This window comes from Primulina eburnea, chromosome 4 (assembly GCF_022965805.1).
Source record: "Primulina eburnea isolate SZY01 chromosome 4, ASM2296580v1, whole genome shotgun sequence".
In the NCBI taxonomy this organism is placed as follows: Eukaryota; Viridiplantae; Streptophyta; class Magnoliopsida; order Lamiales; family Gesneriaceae; genus Primulina; species Primulina eburnea.
This window is the reverse complement of record NC_133104.1, coordinates 5,495,063-5,514,156: the sequence shown is the minus strand read 5'-3', so window position 1 is coordinate 5,514,156 and position 19,094 is coordinate 5,495,063. Positions and strand designations below refer to the sequence as shown.

At 33.9% G+C, this 19,094-nt stretch overlaps 2 protein-coding genes and 1 long non-coding RNA gene across 5 annotated transcripts; 2 read left to right on the top strand and 1 right to left on the bottom strand.

The window, feature by feature from the left end:
* Positions 1 to 954: 954 nt before the first annotated feature.
* On the bottom strand, positions 955 to 5,158 carry LOC140829728 (uncharacterized). The gene is made up of 4 exons (XR_012117503.1): positions 5,092 to 5,158; positions 4,295 to 4,459; positions 2,240 to 2,308; positions 955 to 1,192 (listed from the first exon to the last, which is right to left on the bottom strand). It is a non-coding gene; the product is annotated as an uncharacterized lncRNA (long non-coding RNA).
* Positions 5,159 to 7,929: 2,771 nt separating this feature from the next.
* Positions 7,930 to 8,556, top strand: LOC140829726 (uncharacterized). Its single transcript, XM_073193032.1, has one exon. It carries the CDS (start codon positions 8,024 to 8,026, stop codon positions 8,381 to 8,383), a length of 360 nt encoding a protein of 119 aa, XP_073049133.1. The 5' UTR covers positions 7,930 to 8,023; the 3' UTR covers positions 8,384 to 8,556.
* Positions 8,557 to 11,869: 3,313 nt separating this feature from the next.
* LOC140830764 (kinesin-like protein KIN-13A) lies at positions 11,870 to 18,900 on the top strand. Of its 3 annotated transcripts, none has more exons than XM_073194237.1 (14): positions 11,878 to 12,171; positions 12,268 to 12,339; positions 12,584 to 12,824; positions 13,182 to 13,403; positions 13,503 to 13,694; positions 13,809 to 13,913; positions 14,051 to 14,128; positions 14,460 to 14,541; positions 15,459 to 15,621; positions 15,898 to 16,227; positions 17,108 to 17,326; positions 17,432 to 18,029; positions 18,121 to 18,186; positions 18,363 to 18,900. In XM_073194237.1, exons 3-14 carry the CDS (start codon positions 12,615 to 12,617, stop codon positions 18,543 to 18,545), a joined length of 2,448 nt encoding a protein of 815 aa, XP_073050338.1. In that variant the 5' UTR covers positions 11,878 to 12,171; positions 12,268 to 12,339; positions 12,584 to 12,614; the 3' UTR covers positions 18,546 to 18,900. The 3 variants fall into 3 exon arrangements, with proteins under 3 accessions (XP_073050340.1, XP_073050338.1, XP_073050337.1); XM_073194236.1 differs by having other exon boundaries at positions 12,268 to 12,394; XM_073194239.1 differs by lacking the exon at positions 12,268 to 12,339 and having other exon boundaries at positions 11,870 to 11,988.
* The last annotated feature ends 194 nt before the right edge of the window (positions 18,901 to 19,094 follow it).

Genomic DNA, 19,094 nt, shown 5'->3' with positions numbered 1-19,094 from the left:
CATATAAAAAAATATCTATTCCTAGTTATTTTTTATATGTTGATTGATTTAGTGGAACAAATATTAATTTATTGCATTCCAATTTTATATTAACCAACAAATCATATAATTTAATTGGCCACATTAAATCACATGCGTTAAACGACATAAATTAGTGAATCAAAATAGATAATCATATCAAATTCAAAGCATTAAAAATAACTTGTCTTGTCCTTATCACGACCTTAGTCTACAAAACTCTATCCATAAACTCAAAACAAAAGAAAAAACCCATGTCGAAATTAATAGAAAAACATAATCAAGAAAAATAAAAATAAAATCTCAGCGATTTAGATGTATGTTCTTGAGAATATTGAAATATTCATCCAAGTTTTCAACTTAAGCCTCCTTCTCAGAAAAAAGTTTATTTTGTTGCATATGATCACTAGTAGAAAAATCGCTTTTTACTTCGCGTATTCAATGAAGTAATACGGTAGTTAATTGCCGAAGTATATGGACGTGAAGTAATAGATGTACCTTTTACTTCGCATAATAACCGAAGTTGTATGCTTGAAATTACTGAAGTCTTTGGCCGATTTTCGAAAGAAAACCGGTCCCGAATTGGATCGGTGCCGAAGTAAGAAATGTGTTTTACTTCATCGATTTTTGTAAATAGTGAAGTAATAGATTATATATAACTTCGTCTTAATTATTATTTAGCGAAGTAGTGTATAATATTTTATTTCACAATTTACATTGAGTGACGAAGTAATTCATCTGGAAGACTTCGTAGTTATGTATTTTGATGAAGTAATAGACGCAAACAACTTCACAATTTATCCTATTTGTCGAAGTAAAGATAATGTATAACTACAGCATTTATCCTATTTGTTGAAGTATTTTATATCATGTTACTTCACAATTTACATTTAGTGACGAAGTAAGTGTTTATCCCAACATACACCATCCATCTAAAAATGATTAATATCCACGAATCCACAATTACATATTCATCAATCCACAAGTAACCCAAAAAATACATCCACAAAACCAAAAGTATATCCAAAAATCTAGAATGACAAACAAAATATTTATCCCAACATACACCATCCATCTAAGCACCTACATAGGAGTAAACAAATTCACTCCATTCACTTCTAACATCGTCATATTGACATTGGGTGTAGTACTGGTTCTTGATGCATCCTGCAAACTGAAATTTGAAAAAAAAAAAATACATTAGATTCTTCTATTTCAAATAAAAATTTACAGATATAAAATATAACAGTACTGGTAGAGGCAGGTAACGCACCACCCAAATAGAAAAATGATGTAGCATATCGAACACCAAGCAAATTTATTTATCCATGGAAAAAGTAAAGAACTTGAATTAAAAAAAAGAAGGGTGTCGACACCAAATCTCATGGATCAAATGCTTTTCCTGAAGTCTTTTACCCTATTCAATTCAACCATCAACAAGCATTGATTCCAACTGTTTATCTCAAATACACCAAGCTCACTAAACATTGAGAATTGCAATCATCCCAAGAACAGGTATCAAGAAATCCAGGGCCAGGTAACCAATTAGACATATTGGATACTTCGGGTAAAGTAATATTTGATATTCAATGGGATAGATGCACTATGAAAGTGAATAGTAAAAACACAAACTAAATCCTAAATTATCCTGAAATGAAGCTCAAGACTAAAAAACGATTCAAAATAGCCATAAGAGACGACTTACTTCTGGACATCAACATAATATCAAGAAACAGATAACTCATACGAAATAACAAACGATCAAACATAATTCTGAACAAAAACAACAGATAAAGCAAAAACACAACCCCAAGAGAGAGAAAAAAAGCAAGGCCGTGTAAAATATAAGAGGGAAGAATCAGAAAAGAGCAATTCGGTATAAAAAAAAAAGATCAATATGAATAAGTCTTACCAGAAAAGACAGAGAAGAAGAAAAATAAACAAAGAAAATATGGAAAATAGATGTTGGACTGGATATTAATACATACATATACAGGAAAGGAAGATCAATAGACAGTGATTATTTGGCCAACAAAATCTGAAGCAACCCAACAAAATTTTATTTTTTTATCACTAATATAAAATATATCCCAATGGCAACACATTATCTCAACAATAAAATATATCCCAATGACAACACATTATCTCAACAATAAAATATATCCCAAAGACAACAATTCATCTCAATCAATCAAAAAATTTATCCCAAGAAGAAACTCACCATCTTTTCCAACTGTGGATCATCGCAATCGACTATCTCTTTCATGTACCTCATCACGCAATATCCATACTCAACCGAACCACTTTGTTTCAGATTACCTTATAATGGAATCAAAAAGTTAATGCAACAATCACAATCTAATGAATAACCACTACCAATTCATGTATTCATAAATAAGTAAGATACATACCGTCAATATTTTAAAACATGGCCCTTTAGAAATACCTTTGGAGGCATTGTACGTCTTCACCCCACTACATTTTAAAAAGTAAGAAGTTATTTTTTTTCATATTTATAAGTTAATGTATTCGACTGACAAACCTGTAACTTTTCTTTTTTTGTGAATGAGCATGCATCAGGAGGAAGATATGTTCTTTTTTTACCAAATGTAGGTGTCAATTCAGGCCTAACTCCCATTTGAACCATGTCCAACCTAGCTGCCATATTGTCCTTGGTTTTTCCTTTAACATTCATCAAAGTATTAATGAGAGATTCGAAGACATTTTTCTCTATGTGCATCACATCGAGACAATGCCTAACATGCAGGTGTTTCCAATAAGGAAGATTGAAAAAAATTGATTTCTTCTTCCAACATTTTCTGAAATCTGTTGATCCAAAATCTTTTTCTTCTTTACTATCTTCCAAATTATTGTCCTTTGCATTCTCTCTTTTTACCTTTCACAATAATCTTCTTTCCGAAAACACACCTTATATCAGAAAGCTTGTCAAACAAAGCAACACCAGATAATGGTGTAGATGATTCTCCATGTTCTTCCATACCATCGAACTCTTTCATTTGCCTCCGATATGGATGAAACCGTGGTAGGAATCGTCTATGACCAACAAATGACAATTTCTTCCCATTTTCCAAATGCTTTGCACAAGTATCTTCTTTGCATACTGGGCATGCATAATAACCATGTGTAGTACATCCACTAAGGTTACCATAGGCTGGAAAGTCATTGATGGTCCATAGTAAGACTGCTTTAAGAGTGAAAAATTGTCTACGATAAGCATCATAGACACCATCAACTCCATCCCACAATCGTTGCAAATCTTCAACTAACACATCAAGATAGACATCTATATCGTTTCCTGGCTGTTTAGGCCCTGAAATGAGCATAGTTAGCATGATGAATTTTCTTTTCATACACATGTTTGGAGGCAGATTATAGGTGACCAACATAATTGGCCAGCAACTGTACCGACTACTAAGGTTGCTATAAGGATTAATGCCATCAGCTGCAAGTGCAAGGCGAAGATTTCTTGGTTCACTTTCAAAGTCGGGCCACATATGATCCACCAACTTCCAAGATGGTGAATCAGCTGGATGACGTAACTGACCGGGAACTCCTGTGGTTTCTGCATGCCATGTTAAATTTTTCGAGGTATGTAGAGATTTAAACATGCGCTTAAATCTTGGTATGGGAGGGAAAGACCACAACACCTTTGCAAGAACACCTTTCTTCTCAACGTTCTTCTTGTTTAGCTTCCACCGTGACAAGCCACATTTAGGGCAGTTTACGCAGTCTTTATATTGCTTCCTATAAAGAATGCAATCATTGGAACAAGCATGAATCTTTTCATGACTCAACGCCCAACAACTCAATGTCTTTTTTACATCATACATTTTGGTTGGCAGGTTGTGATTATCTGGTAGCATATCCCCAAAATCCATTAGTAGATCGGAAAATAGAGCGTCACTCATCCCATGCTTTGCTTTGGTGTTGTATAGTTTCACAATTGCACTCAACTTTGTGTAACGCTTACAACCAATATACAAAGGTTTCTCTGCTTCCTCCAAAAATTCCATAAACGCTTCTGGATTTTCTGTATAGTTATCATATGATGCCTCACACATATTAGTGGTTTCAAAGTGTCCGTGATAGTTACCAATTGGCTCCTTGTTCGTGCTCCAATTTACTTTGTCACTTCAAGCAGACTCACCGTGCCAAATCCAATTCACATAATTTTGACTAAAACCATGGAAATAAAGATGCTCTCGAATGGACTTAGCTGGTCTTTTTTTAAGATTTTTACATTTGCAACAAGGACAATGAATTAAATTGGGGTCAATATGGGGATTCTCTAAACAACCTCTGATAAACAGTTCCACACCCTCCTCGTACTGTTTTGACCTTCTGTCCGAGTGAATCCAAGATTTATCCATTTCAATACAGCAAAAGACCAGAAATATATAACAATGAATTTGATCTAAACCTGAAAATATTACATTTAATAATGTCATTTTCAATTTAATTTGTTGAGCGCAAAAAAAAAAACGAAAGGAGACTACCTATTGACTAACAAACAAAAGAAGACTACACAGATGCATATAAGTTAGAAAAACAACAAAATCGATGGAGACAATGACTAACAAGAAATAAAATGATAATTTAGTGCTTAGTGGAAAAGTAAGAATGAGAAAAGATGTGGTAATAGCTAAAGTTTGAATTCTGCTCGGTTCCTTTTAAAAGTCTACTTGTTCATTCTTATAGCTTCTAAATCCAAACAACCATAATATTAAAAGGGAAGCGGGTACAAGAAGAGTTCTTTAAAGCAAATAATCTAATTAGGTAGCATTTGCTAATCTGCATAACAGTGCAGAATAGCTCAAAGTAATTAAATTACAAAGAACAATGCGCACATGCTTTTACAATATAATTCAAATAAATCAGTCCAAAACAAAAGTTAAGAGCAAAATGTTTATCGAAATGCTTTTGTAAATCACATGGTTTATTCAACTCAAATTAGCAAATTTTGAGAGCAAACAAGAAACCAATTGGAAAAAATCATTGTATTCCAAAAGTAGACGATTTTTTTTACATCAGGGACGGAATAACTAGACTTACGGTGGTGGTGGTGTTTTGCTTCTCTCTCGGTGAGTTGAACGGCGGTGGTGTTGGCGGTTCGAAGAGAGAACAGGGGTGAGTGGAAAATGTGGCGAGTTAATGAGCTCGTCTATATAATATAATCGATATAACACAACGACGGTTTTTAAAAAATCCGTCGCTAATAGCGACGGAATGCTTAAAAACCGTCGCTGACGATCGGCAACGGTTAAAAAACCGTCGCAATATGTCAGCCCTCACCAAATGTTCAGCGCGGTTCATCTTATTACTTCGGCATTAACTTATTTTTCTTCTTTTTTACTTCATCAACATTGAAATAACGAAGTAAAATATAATAATAAAAAATAGTGAAGCCCGTGTTTTTAAACATCCGAAGTAAAATATATTATTTTACTTCGCTTTGTTATTACTGAAGTTATTGGTAAAGTATTACTTCGTAAATTATTATTGCCGAAGTATAGTCTGCCGAAATAAAATCCGATTTTTCTACTAGTGAATGTTCTACAAGAGAAGTTGTTGTCTCCTGTCTCGTGTCTTTTGAAGTTGTCTTCATCTATCTCCAATTTGTAGCTCATGTAACGAGCCAAGATCTAAAAAGCCTAAATTTGTACTTGTCACTAGCTTAATACATAGTATATATATGTTTATTCAAATTTCTATATATGTTCATATGGTTGGTACGGTATTCTTTTGTCTTGAGAAATCAAGGGATGTAAATGGGTGAACCAAATGGCTATGAGAAAATAGTCGAGACAAGAGTTCGACTTTTTTTCCTTAAAACGATATTTCTCCGCCCCGATGCTCACGATTGTTGGCAATTCGTTTCCCAAGATACAACGACTACGGCTTTAAAATATTAGCACTACAAATTTCAAAGCCACACGGATTTGAGATGTTTGGAACGCTATCAACATGGTATGCAAACTTTCTAGTTTCGAATTCTAAGCGTTCAACTTAAAAATCTAATTCCAAGAGTTTAAATCTTGCAAAATTTGGATTTAAGCGCAAATGCTTGAAAAAACTCAAAAATATAATAGAACTCTCGAATTTAAATTCCAAAGTTCGAATTTAAGCGTATAAGCTTAGAAAATTCAAACTCAAGATTTTATATCATGAAAATTTGAACTTTAAGCGCTAGTGCTTAAAAATTCGTATAAAAAACTAAATTAAAAAGAGAGGAGAAGAGGAGAATTTGGTGCAATGAATGGAAATGAGATACGTCCTATTTATAATAGATGAAAAGCCTTCATGAAGTGATGCACTACTTCATAATTGAATGAAAATCAACTTCGCCATTCGGCCAAGTTCAAAGAGGCGCCACAGTCATGAAATCACACGGCCGTGTGATTTCAATTTTTTTTATTATATATATATATATATATATATATAAAATAAAATCTTTTCGATTCAATTTTTTCACTCGATAAAATTTAAATTAATTTCTCATTCGTCCTAATTGGTAATTGAGAAACAATTCTGTTCACCACGTAGCTCGTTCAAATTATTTTATTGATTCTAAATGAGTACAAAACTCATTTTTCTAACACAGATAAATACTCACTTAAATTTTGTCGGTTGAATATGTTGCACAAGGTTCACTTAAGGTGTAAACAAACTAAATCAAACCGAATGTGAAGAAAAATTTAAGGTTCGAATTCAGCTCGAATTAGTTCTATTCGAGGTTGAGATCGATTCGAAGCTCAAAAATTTTAAAAAAAATTACTCGAACTTGGTCCGAATTAAAACTCAAGTTCAAGTTCGGCTCCAAAAGATTCGAACCAATATTGCTCGCAAATAATTACTTGAAAATCTCGAAATTTATTTATTTATTATATAATTATATTAATAAAATAATAAGTGCGCGAGCGGTTTTTTCGAACTATCGAACAATATCATTTGCGCTCTAAAGTTCGACTGGCTCGAATACAAATAAAATATTTTTCGAGTCGGTTTGAAATATTTCGTTTACACTTCTAGGCTTGCTTAGTTCTATCTACCCAATTAACTAGTGTTCTTTACAAGCTATTTCTTCGAGCTCAAAAATTATTGGATACCCCGATAGTAGTGATTGCCAAATCCCCGCCATAAAATGATAATACCAAATCGAACAGTTACAGTAAAAACAACAACCTAACTATTAACTTTTGTCTTCACCCAAGACAAGTATAGCTTTCGTTTTCTTTATATTTCTTGGATTCCGACATGAGGAATCTGGTATGAGGTGGTTTTAGTCTGCTCCACCTCCATTTTTTTGAAATTTTTGTTATTAATCATAGCGTACCTTGCAGTCCGTTTGTTTGTTCAATTATTTTTAAAAAAAAAATTAATTGATGCATGTTGATGTTTGAGATATTTTATTTTTTAACCTCGATCAACTATTTTTTTAAGAAAATGACTTCCTCAAATATAATTCAAATACAATTGAGAAAGTCATTTTAAAAAAAAAAAAAAAATTTATCAAAGTTATTTCACCAATTTCCCTTGTTGAGATCTTGTACCAACTTGTGACCAATATTGAGTGGTTGGAATTCTTCAACTACTGAATTTTGTAGCTTAATTTGTTCGTTTTTTCCCATGTAATAACTAATATTCAGGCATTTACTCAGTGCTATCATAGATAAAATAAATTATAATTATCTAATTAATAATATTTATTATATATTTATGAGGTATTTCAACTTGTTCTATCATTATAATTATCTAATTATCATTATAATTATCTAATTAATAATATTTATTTTATAGTTATGAAGTATTTCAAATTGTTTTATAATAGATAAATTAATTGAAAAATATTTAATTAACTATAAAATAATATTATATTATAGTTTCAAATGAAGTTTTCGTCTCATTGCCCTATTTTAGTCACGACCAGGCCAGCTAGCCCAACCCGACGGAGAAAGCAACACGCGCACCCACATCAAACCAAAACATGCTAGAGGAACGCCGCGCCGGTCCTCCCCACGCAGCCATCTTGGCGGCGGTGGTGGTGGTTGTCATGGTGGTGCCAACCTTTTTTGGAGACCAAGGTGAGGCGGTCACAGGCTTCATTGCTGAGCTGCTGACTCCAGTAGGTCTCCTCCTCCTGCCGATACTGCTCCTCCTTACTATCCAGTTCCTATCCTCCGAAAGCGGATCCTTCGTCGCCGGAATATTCTCCTCCGGTGAGCCGAACTCTATTCACCGCGTCAGTGGCTCGCCTCTCGGCGTCGCGCTGTTTCTCCTCCTCGTCCTACTGCTTCTCTTCAACAGAGTCTCGATCTTCGGCGGAGATGATGATTCTGGAGCTTGACTGAGATCTTGATCTGTTCCATGGAACCGTAGATTTGAAATTTGGTTCCATTTGTTTATTTTAACGATTTTTGAGTTCGATTTCTTTTCTGGGGTTTTTCCGCTTTGTCGTACGGACGTAAAGAGTGTGTTTTTGTATGAACATGGAGTTGCTGTCTTATTACCGTTTTGCCCCTATGGACTCTTAAATCAAATAATATTTAATCACCATCGACTTAAAATTTTCAAATATAAAATCATTTTCTTTAAAATAATTGGACTTTTTCAATTTCATTATCATAAAATAAAAAAATATGTGAGACGATCTTTTTTAGTTCTCTCTTTAAAATTTTTTTTGAACCAACTACACATGTTTAAATCATTCGAACCGCGGACAAATTTTAACTAGCGCATTTCGTGTCTACTAGTAACTAAAGTCTAAATATATAGCATATGCGTGTAAATTGTAAAGTGCAAATTCTTACTATTGTATGATTATTTTCATTGACATTTAGGAAATTAGAAATTTTTTTATAGAAATTTTAGGATCTTGAAATATATATATATATATATATATATATATATATATATATATATATATATATATATATATATATATTCAATGTCCCATTTTTCAAGCTAAAGCAAAAAAGTTGTAAAAAAGAAAGTGAAGTGCAAGGCATGATATGTTAGGCTGCATCAAGAGTGGGTGAATGAATTGAATACATGTGAAATATTTTACAAGAAATTTCCCCCATTGAATTAATTAGGGTGCGTAAATATATTTATTCCTTATTATTTGAAAAGTGTAAAATAGTTTACTTATATTTTTCTGCCTCCCCCAAAATAGTAAATAGATAAATAATTATATTATAAGTCATATTCCACGGAAATAAATTTTAAAAGCCTAATAAATATTAGATATTAAAAGTTAATAGTGTTTTTTTTTTAAAAAATTAAAATAAATATAAACAATTTTTTTAGTCTTATTACCACCCCAAACATATGCGTGTTTCTGTTTTTATCGATATTATTGTTTCTAACATTCTAAAAAGTATATACATATTACCTTTGATTCCCAATTATTCCATCACAATTAGGGATGACAATTTTCTCTATGGATTTGGGGTCCTACAGTGAAAACCCGAAACAAGGATGTGGATCTCCAATTTTCGGGTTCGGGTTCGAGGATTTTTTTAAATCCCCGATTTTTTTAAAAATAATAATAATAATATATTATTATTATTATTATTGATATTAAAATTAATATTATCACTAATAATAATAAGTTTTGGTTTGAGAAAATCTCTGAATCCGTCATCGTCTTGTCATATTAATATTTTTAAACGGGGATAGGGGTGGGGATATGAAATTGATCCCTATAGTTTCGGGTTTTGGAATTCCCCGAATGCGAAAAAGCGGAGATCAGGACGGATATGGGGATATGGACGGAATTCAGGGACGAGGACGGAGATGAGGATGGCAAACCTGACCTTGTCCCGCCCGCTCCATTGTCATCCCTAATCACAATAGCTTGATTTAAACTAAGACGCGATGATATGCTGCCGTTTGAGCAAACCTTAGGATTATTACTAGTAGAAGATAATTATCATTGTCGAGATCAACATTATTTAGTACAATTTCCTTGTTCAGAAATATGACAAGATATTGAAATTTCATGAAATTATTGAACTATAAGCAATTGAAATAGCATGCATTTGCATAGTTTGAATTCGTATCGGGCGCGATACGTTATTTATTATGTAATAAAAACATCTTACTAATCATTAGTTTTTTTTTTAAATAGAAAAAGGGATTTCCAAGAGTCTTAATTTAAACACACGCACTTACGATGATTAATAGAGTGTAATTAACAATCAACATTCATGTACATTTCTCGAGTAGGTATCTTGTGAGACGGTCTCACGAATCTTTATCTGTCTCACAAAATACGATCCGTGAGACCATCTCACATAATTTTTTTTTCAAATTTCTCCAATAATAAAGTGTGAAAACAGTGGGATTTATTTTATGTGGTAGGGACCCAAATCTCACTTGACGCCATGATAAATCGGGACTGCAATATTAACATACAACAGCATTTAATTTTATTGGGTTAAAAGTCAGATGCTGGATTGGTTGAGTATCTGAAACTTGAAATCGAATTCCATAAAAATCTTATTTGCTTGATCAAGTTTGTGGCCTTATACATATTTATCCGATACATATTATTTATATTATGCTTACTTGAACAACATTTTTTAAATCATAAAAAATTCCATATAAAAATTTTATTTTTCATATCTCATTATATATTATATACTTAATTTCATGATATAATAATAATTTTATTATTTTTTATTTTATTATATAACGTGACTATTAAAGTTATATATTTATTTATTTAAATGACAAGTAGGGTTTGACATAGTTGGATTCAAATTGGGAGGCAAAGGTGTCAGAAACCATAAATTGCTTTTGTACCATCAAATTCAGTAAGTCAGCTGCCATCAAGGGTATAATCGTAATTTAAGCGATCGAGGACAAATTGGTTAATATTTTCTAACATAATTAATAATGAAAAAAAAATAAAATTTGTCTACAAAAATTATTTGATTAATTAATTTTGCTGTCTCACTTTGTTTTTCTATTTCCTGTCATTTTTTTTCCCTTGCAATGACTTAGTATTTTTTTGCCGCTAAGCACAATGCATCTAATCTTCATCAACTTAATCGTGTCCACTTTCGTTGAATCAATGAGTGAATTCGATGTGGACATTGTTATGAGTTTTATGTAGTGCATCACCGTAAACGAATCAAGTTGGTTCGCGAATTTTTCGAGTTAACTCTCTAAATATTTGATTTGTATTCGACTCTATGGAACTCGAGTCAAATTCGAGCACATTTGAATTTTTTTTTCGTACTGAACTCGAGCTAAAATTATTTTATTCGATAGTTTGCGAGCTTTAATATTTTATTAAAATAATTATATATTAAATATATATACGAGCTTTTGAACTTTTATTATCGAACATTACTATCTTAACAATAGTTCGATGTTTGTATATTATATTTTTTAAAAAATATCTTTAGATGTTATTAAATACAAAAAAATCATCTCCTTCACTTGCTATCCAACTCCACACTATTTAATAATTATTTGGATCTACCTCAATGTATATTTTAGGGATGTACATAATTTTGTGGTAAATAAATAGAAACTATATTAAATCAAAAATTTTAAAAGAACAGTGGAATTTTTATTCAGGTGGGTAAATTTCCAAATTTGTGGTGGTTTGTGATAATTTCTAACTTTTTTCCCAAATCAGCACAGCATGATCGTATCAGACAAACTTCTATTGATTGTTAGAAGATGTTTTAACGGAACAATTTGTAGGAAGATTCTCCGATCTGAATGGATCATAAAAAAAATATTATTTTTAATTATAAATATAGATTGAATCCACCTATTTTATGTACTTAGATCCGTGTGTTAAATTAATAGGTTGGTTGAAAGGGAAAAAATGTTCATGCATACGATTTTCAAATTAGCCGTTTATATATAGAATTTCTTCTTACAAATTCTGAAGCTAAGTAAAGATACCAACGCTTCTGTATGTGTGTGTATGTATGTATATATTCACGTTCTTTTTCATCATCGCTTGATGCTTTCTGTTCACTATTCTCAAAGTAATCTCTTAATATTTTTGTGAAGATCTCGCCAACCCAAATCTTGATTATTGGTTCTATATTTTTGAATTTGCAGATCTGTACCGTTTCTTGATGAATCGGTGTTGATTCCCGTATATGGGTGTGGATATATTTGTTTATATATTTAATCTTGGCCCGCTTTTGATTATATGTTTTTTCGATTGAAATGTGTTGTCTTTTGGGTTGATCTTATCAGGGTTTTCATTTTTGGTGATGCAATCGGCATTGTAGAAATTTTCTGGGGAACTGAGCTGATTTTTTTTTTTAGGTATTGCATGGGATCGCGTTTGATGTTTTGATTTTGTTTCGGATTTCCCATCTAGGTGTTAATTATATTGCATTGCGGGTGCGTGTGGGGATCGCATTTGAAGTTTTGAGTATTAATCAAAATCGTCCCGTTTTGTATTTTAAGGCATTGTTATTTTTAACGTGAACGATACTTGTCATGATCATTATTGTTGTTGTTTGCTGAAACCATCAACCGTTGATTCTTGGAAGTTTTTGTTTAATAGATCTTGAAAATTGGCTCCCCTTAAGAGATCGATGCGCCACGTCGGCGGCCAGGTGCAGCCGAGCGGTGCGGCTGCGGCCACCGCCTTGTATGACAATACTGGACCTAGTATGTCCGGTGGTGATGCGGGCGACGCCGCTGTAATGGCGCGATGGCTCCAGTCTGCTGGATTGCAGCATCTGGCCTCTCCTATTGCATCCAATGCGGTTGATCATCGCGTGCTGCCGAACCTTTTAATGCAGGTAATAATAGTATTTCCTTGTATGTACGCGCACGTCTTTTATGATTTGTTCTCCTCTTTCTTTAGCGCGTTTCATTTAATTTGTTTTTGGGACAACATTTTGAGGTGCATTGTTATTCTCTTTCACTTAGGAAAATGTATCGTGAAAATTAGAACTTTTATCACAAGTGACAAAAAGTAAGGAAGACCAATCCTGTTTTTCTGAGCATTTCTGTTACTGCGTGCATACTTTCTTCTTCTGTTTCTTCTTTTTTTTTGTGTCGGTTGTGGTGGTGAGGGGAGTGTATGAGTGAATAATCTTTTAGTTCTTGCATCTTAATCTTCTGATTGATAGAGGATTTTGTGGTTGTGTGCGAAGGGTTATGGACCACAGTCCGCGGAAGAGAAGCAGAGGCTCTTCAAACTGATGAGGAATCTCAATTTTAATGGTGAATCTGTTTCTGATCCTTATGTTCCGAGTACCCATAGTTCAGGTGCATTTGCTTTGTCAGACGGATATTATTCCCCTGAGTTTAGGGGTGATTTCGGAGCTGGGCTTTTGGATCTACATTCTATGGATGATACAGAGCTATTATCTGATGTAAGCATGCTTAAATATTGACTTGGTTAAACAAAATTTTTCCTTGTAGCGACTAGGAAAAGTCCAATCCTGATGTAAGTAAATTTAATTTGTTTTCAGCATGTTATCTTGGAGCCGTTCGAGCCATCACCTTTCATGCCTACTGTTACTACAACTTTTGAAACTGACCATGAAGAGATAGCCAGCAGACAACAAAGAGTGCATACAGATGTAGAAGCTGCTGCAGAATCGTTGGCAAATGAGAAGGAGAACAATTCAAGGGAAAACAATGTGGCCAAGATTAAAGTTGTGGTATGTTGCATACTTACGGAAGTGTTTGAAACTGGATACCTATCAACGCAGTTCTTATTGCTATTTTGAGTGTGTTGAGTGAGAAATATATGCACATCTTTCCTCTGAATTCAGGTGCGTAAGAGACCTTTAAATAAGAAGGAAATTGCTCGGAAAGAGGATGATGTTGTCACTGTGTCTGATGATGTTTATTTATCAGTTCATGAACCAAAATTAAAGGTATGTAACAGTTTTAACGTCATGAAACAGTATTTTTCATTTGATAATGTGGTGTAGAAATCAATATAGAACTGAGTAAATAATTTTCCATTAGTCTTTTTGGTATTCAGGGCTAACAATTTAGAATCATAATGAAGGTGGACCTGACAGCTTATGTGGAGAAACATGAGTTCTATTTTGATGCGGTTCTGGATGAATATGTAACAAATGATGAGGTAATACCTTGATTAAGAAATATGTGAGACCGGGCTCCTAGCCCAATTGGTGTCTGACCCTCTACCCCTTATAATGATTCGAGTTCGAGTCTCCCCTCCACAGTAGGTAATAATGATAAAAAAAAGAAATATGCTGGAATGTACTTTCTTTAGTTTCTCTTTCTCTTTTCTTTGGGTTGGGTGGATTTGATCGAGGGTTCATGCTGGAAAAAAAATTCCTTACTTTTTCTTCTCTGGGTGGGATTCATATGTACAAGTTTGGAAATGAGTGGGGATGTTTGTATTTCTGTTTGGACGTTCTCACGCTTGGTCTTTTGATTTGTCTAATTAGGTATACCGTAACACTGTGGAGCCAATCATACCTACCATTTTTCAACGTACCAAAGCAACATGTTTTGCATATGGTCAGACAGGTGTGTTTCTCTCTCTCTTTCTCTTCTTGCTTATCTTTCAAGCATTTTATTTAGTCTCCGACTGCTGATGGCCTTGTATTATGCGGCCTGCATGTAGAGTTCAGGTGCAACTCCATAGAGTAAACGTACTAGATTCTGTTTGTCAAAAACCTTTATGAGGTTCCATGCTGAATAAATTTGCTATTCATTTGCATCAACACCATCTTACACTTCCTTGTATCTTGATCCAATTCATTTTTAACTATCAAATCCATATGAAGAAAGGTGCACAGGCTTATTTATATTGAATCAAAGTACCTCTATGGATATTTTGTGATGGAATTTTTTATTCATATAAAAAAAATACACCAAGAAGTTTCTTGCTGCTTCAACAACTTTATACAAGAATGCCTGAGGTTCTTTGGATGGAACCACTTTGGTTCTAGACTGTATTAATTGGTGTTGTGTTGCCTGGGGCGGACTCGTACAGGGACGAGGGGGATCATGGGCGGCCCACCCTCATTTTTTTTTCCTGTAAAGTTACTAATATACCCTTATTAATTAATAAAATAAATTATTTTACAAAGAACATGACCATCACCAAGCAAGCACTGTATAATGCTACAAAACCTTTTTTCCTAATATTCCTTCTCGGCCTATTCTAAAAAACTCTCTCTCTTCCGTTAGCTCTTGAAAGGAACACAACAAACATTTATGCTCGTCTTTTAGTTGATATAAATATACTTTTGTGATTTTATATGAACTGTGCCCCCCTAAACAAAATTCCTGGGTCCGTCCTTGTGTGTTGCTGCAGTTTAGTGTGGTGTGAACTGAAGTTCTGAAATTTTATGAAGATAATTTATTCTTGATTTCAACTAATGGTTTAAGATCCTATGGATTCTGTAGGATTACTGAATTTACGTCTTCTCTTTCTCCAGGAAGTGGTAAGACATACACCATGCAGCCGCTACCTCTTAGAGCTGCAGAAGACCTTGTTAGATACCTGCATCAGCCAATTTATCGTACTCAAAGATTCAAGTTGTGGCTTAGCTATTTTGAGATATATGGTGGAAAACTTTTTGATCTTCTTAGTGATAGGAAGTTAGTATTCTAACTTGGTCTCCTTTATTTTGTATTGGAAATCTTACTCGTTGCTATATGATGCAGATAATTGCATTATTAAAGCAACTAAATGGGTAAATGCAGTATTTATTATACTGTAATAATAAAATGACAATCTATGATTTTTTACTTCCTTAAATTCTGAATTTTAACCTCCAGATTTGTGAGGGGTGACCATTAAATTCTGTTTTCCTTTTTCTTTTTTAAAAAAACTTTTGTTATCTAGGCTAATGTTTCTAATTTTTTCTTATATAGGAAACTCTGTATGAGAGAGGATGGAAGACAACAAGTTTGCATTGTTGGATTGCAGGAGTTTGAAGTCCTGGATGTACAGATTGTGAAAGAATACATTGAGAAGGGAAATGCAGCGAGAAGCACAGGTTCTACTGGTGCTAATGAAGAGTCTTCCAGATCTCATGCAATATTGCAACTGGCTGTGAAGAAGCACAATGAGGTGAAGGAATCTAAACGAAATATTGATGGAAATGATGCCAGGAATGCGAAGGTTGTTGGCAAGATTTCTTTCATCGATCTTGCTGGTAGTGAGAGAGGGGCCGACACTACAGATAATGACCGGCAAACTCGGTATTTTTTCTGCAGAAATTCAGTAGAAATTTATAGTTGTTTGCGTTTAACATTGTTTTTGAATTAGAAAAATTAAAGATTTTAATATATGTCCTTTGTTGCTTCTTCCACAAACAAACTTTTCAGTACACATGGAAAGTTAATACTTTTGTCTTGTATATTTTCAAGCTGTTACCTATTTTTCTGGTATTTACCCTCTTTCTGATTGATTTCGCTATCTGAAATAAGAAACGCCTTTATGATCTTTGGTTATTTATTGTGTAAAACCTGTTTAATTTTGTCTTTACTGATCTTGAAGTTTGTGATGAATATATTACATGATTATTTCATATTCTTTTGGGTTCGGGTTTGGTTAGAGGGTGCTCTAGAATGTGGTTTTTCTGATTCCAGAAAAAAGACTTTGGTTGTGTTTGGTGTTAAACTGTTAAATTTGGTGCCTTTCTGGAGAACAGACCTATAGAATGGAATGGCCATTTTGGATTTTCTGCTGGTCTTGGATTATTCTTACTTGGGATTTGCTTCTTCTTTTTTTTTTCCTCTTTAATTTTTTAGCGACTGTCAACCTTAATAATGACTTTAGAGTTGATTGAATGATGTCTTTGACACCTCTAACTGGAAGCATTTATTAATCAAATTCTGAAGTTTCTCAAATGAGTTTTTTGTTTTTCTTTTCTTGTTAAATGGGACATTTTGGTAACTGATATTCGGAATCTAGTAAAGGTCACTTGTTAGGTCTTTTTTGCAATAATAATTTTGTGACCAAGCATTATTAGATCTTTATAAAGGGATCTGTTTAACACGTGCTTTAAGTTATCCTCATAATTGTTTTGTTTATGAATGGTTGGGGATTATATTTGGGCATATTATTGTTTGTATCCAGGATTGAAGGAGCAGAAATCAACAAGAGTCTTCTGGCCCTTAAGGAGTGTATTCGTGCTCTTGACAATGACCAGATTCACATACCATTCCGTGGTAGCAAACTAACTGAGGTCCTTCGTGACTCCTTTGTCGGAAATTCAAGGACTGTTATGATCTCGTGCATTTCTCCAAATGCTGGTTCGTGCGAGCATACTCTCAATACTTTGAGATATGCTGATAGGTCTGTTTATTTTATTTCTTTAATTGATTTCTCGTGTGTACTCTACTTCACTCCTTGCGTATAAATTTTACGCAGCTTAAACTTAAGTAAGCTATGGTTTGACAGGGTCAAAAGTCTATCAAAAGGTGGGAATCCCAGGAAGGATCAGGCTAGTTCATTGCCACCTAGTGTCAAAGAATCTTCATCAGCACCAACTTTGTCTCTTTCTGCTGAGACAGAGGATATTTATGAGCAACGTCAAGAATCTAGAGCAGTGGGTACAAGTGGACGGGTTTTAGAGAAGGAAAGTTTACCTTACAATTTTTCTACTGATGATGAGAAACTACCATCTAGTTTTTCTTCCAAATTTACCTTAAATGGCCATGAGGAAAGTGGGGATACTGCTGGTAGTTTGAAAACCGAACGGCCTGATGTTAAAAACACTTTCAAGGGTTCTATGAGTCAAAAGGCCCACTCAGTTTTCTACTCACAGAATTCTGATGATATAGAAGATAAGGTGCAGAAAGTGTCTCCACCACGGCAAAAACCTTACAGGGATGAAAGGCCAGGACATGGACCAAGAAAAGAGGGCGAAGATTCTGATGTGCCAACTAGCAGCTATAAGCAGCGGCAATATATAAACAGTTCTAATATAACCAGCACCATCGCTAAACCGAATGAATCTGAGCAACCTACTCACGAAAGCATCAACGAGATACTCGAGGTTCAGTGTGTACTCAGTTATTCTGATTTTTCTGTGTCGTAAGTCTTATTAGAACATAGACCATGCATTTAATATTTTGTCGTGTGTATAGGAGGAAGAGGCCCTCATTTCAGCTCACAGAAAAGAGATTGAAGATACAATGGAGATCGTTCGTGAAGTAAGCAAACAATTGTTAATTTTTTTTTTTCTGGAAAATGATTTTCATTTCAATGAACAATCAGATTAGATTATTGCGTTATGGCTGGAAAACTCATTTAGCATCAAGTAAATAATCTCATTCGAGAACATTGAAGATGAATGGTGAGAATTCACTCGTTTTTATTTGATTTCCAGGAAATGAAACTATTGGCAGAAGTGGACCAACCAGGAAGCCATGTTGACAATTATGTAACTCAGTTGAATTTTGTGCTCTCACGCAAAGCAGCTAGTCTTGTCAGCCTTCAAGCTCGCCTTGCAAGGTTCCAGCATCGATTGAAAGAGCAGGAAATACTTAGTAGAAAGAGAGTGCTGCGGTAAGGCAAATATTTTCACTAGCCAATACCAACGTCAAGGCACCTGGTCTTTGATCCTTGGCTTTTTTTTACCGAAGTACAGCTCACTTCTAACTGTCAAATATGTAAACAAAATGACCTGGTGAATTTATTTCATTTATAGAGCAGAATGCAAAGGAGAATATAAGAAAGGTTGAAGAATTGTCTGTGTACCAAGGATCAACCGATCTTTCGTTAATTCATTTCATGTGTAATATGAATTACCGTACTGCTACCATGAAACAGAAGGCTTGTTCTTGTATGCTTGATGAATGAAGCTTGGTTTGGAGTTGTTTTGGCTCAAACCATGCATGTACTCAAGATGTGTATTGAAATTGTCATGATGCTTTGTACAACCATTTAGTTTAGATGTAAGCTTGGCAGTTGCCCTCTCTTTACTTGTCTAAAAGAACCTTCAATTGTGGCAAGGCCAGAAAATTTTGATCAGAGGCATTTGGACAAGGGAGTAACATTAACAAAAGAAAATTTAGATTTTACATAATTTTCTAAATTTTAAATTTGTGTATATATTTTT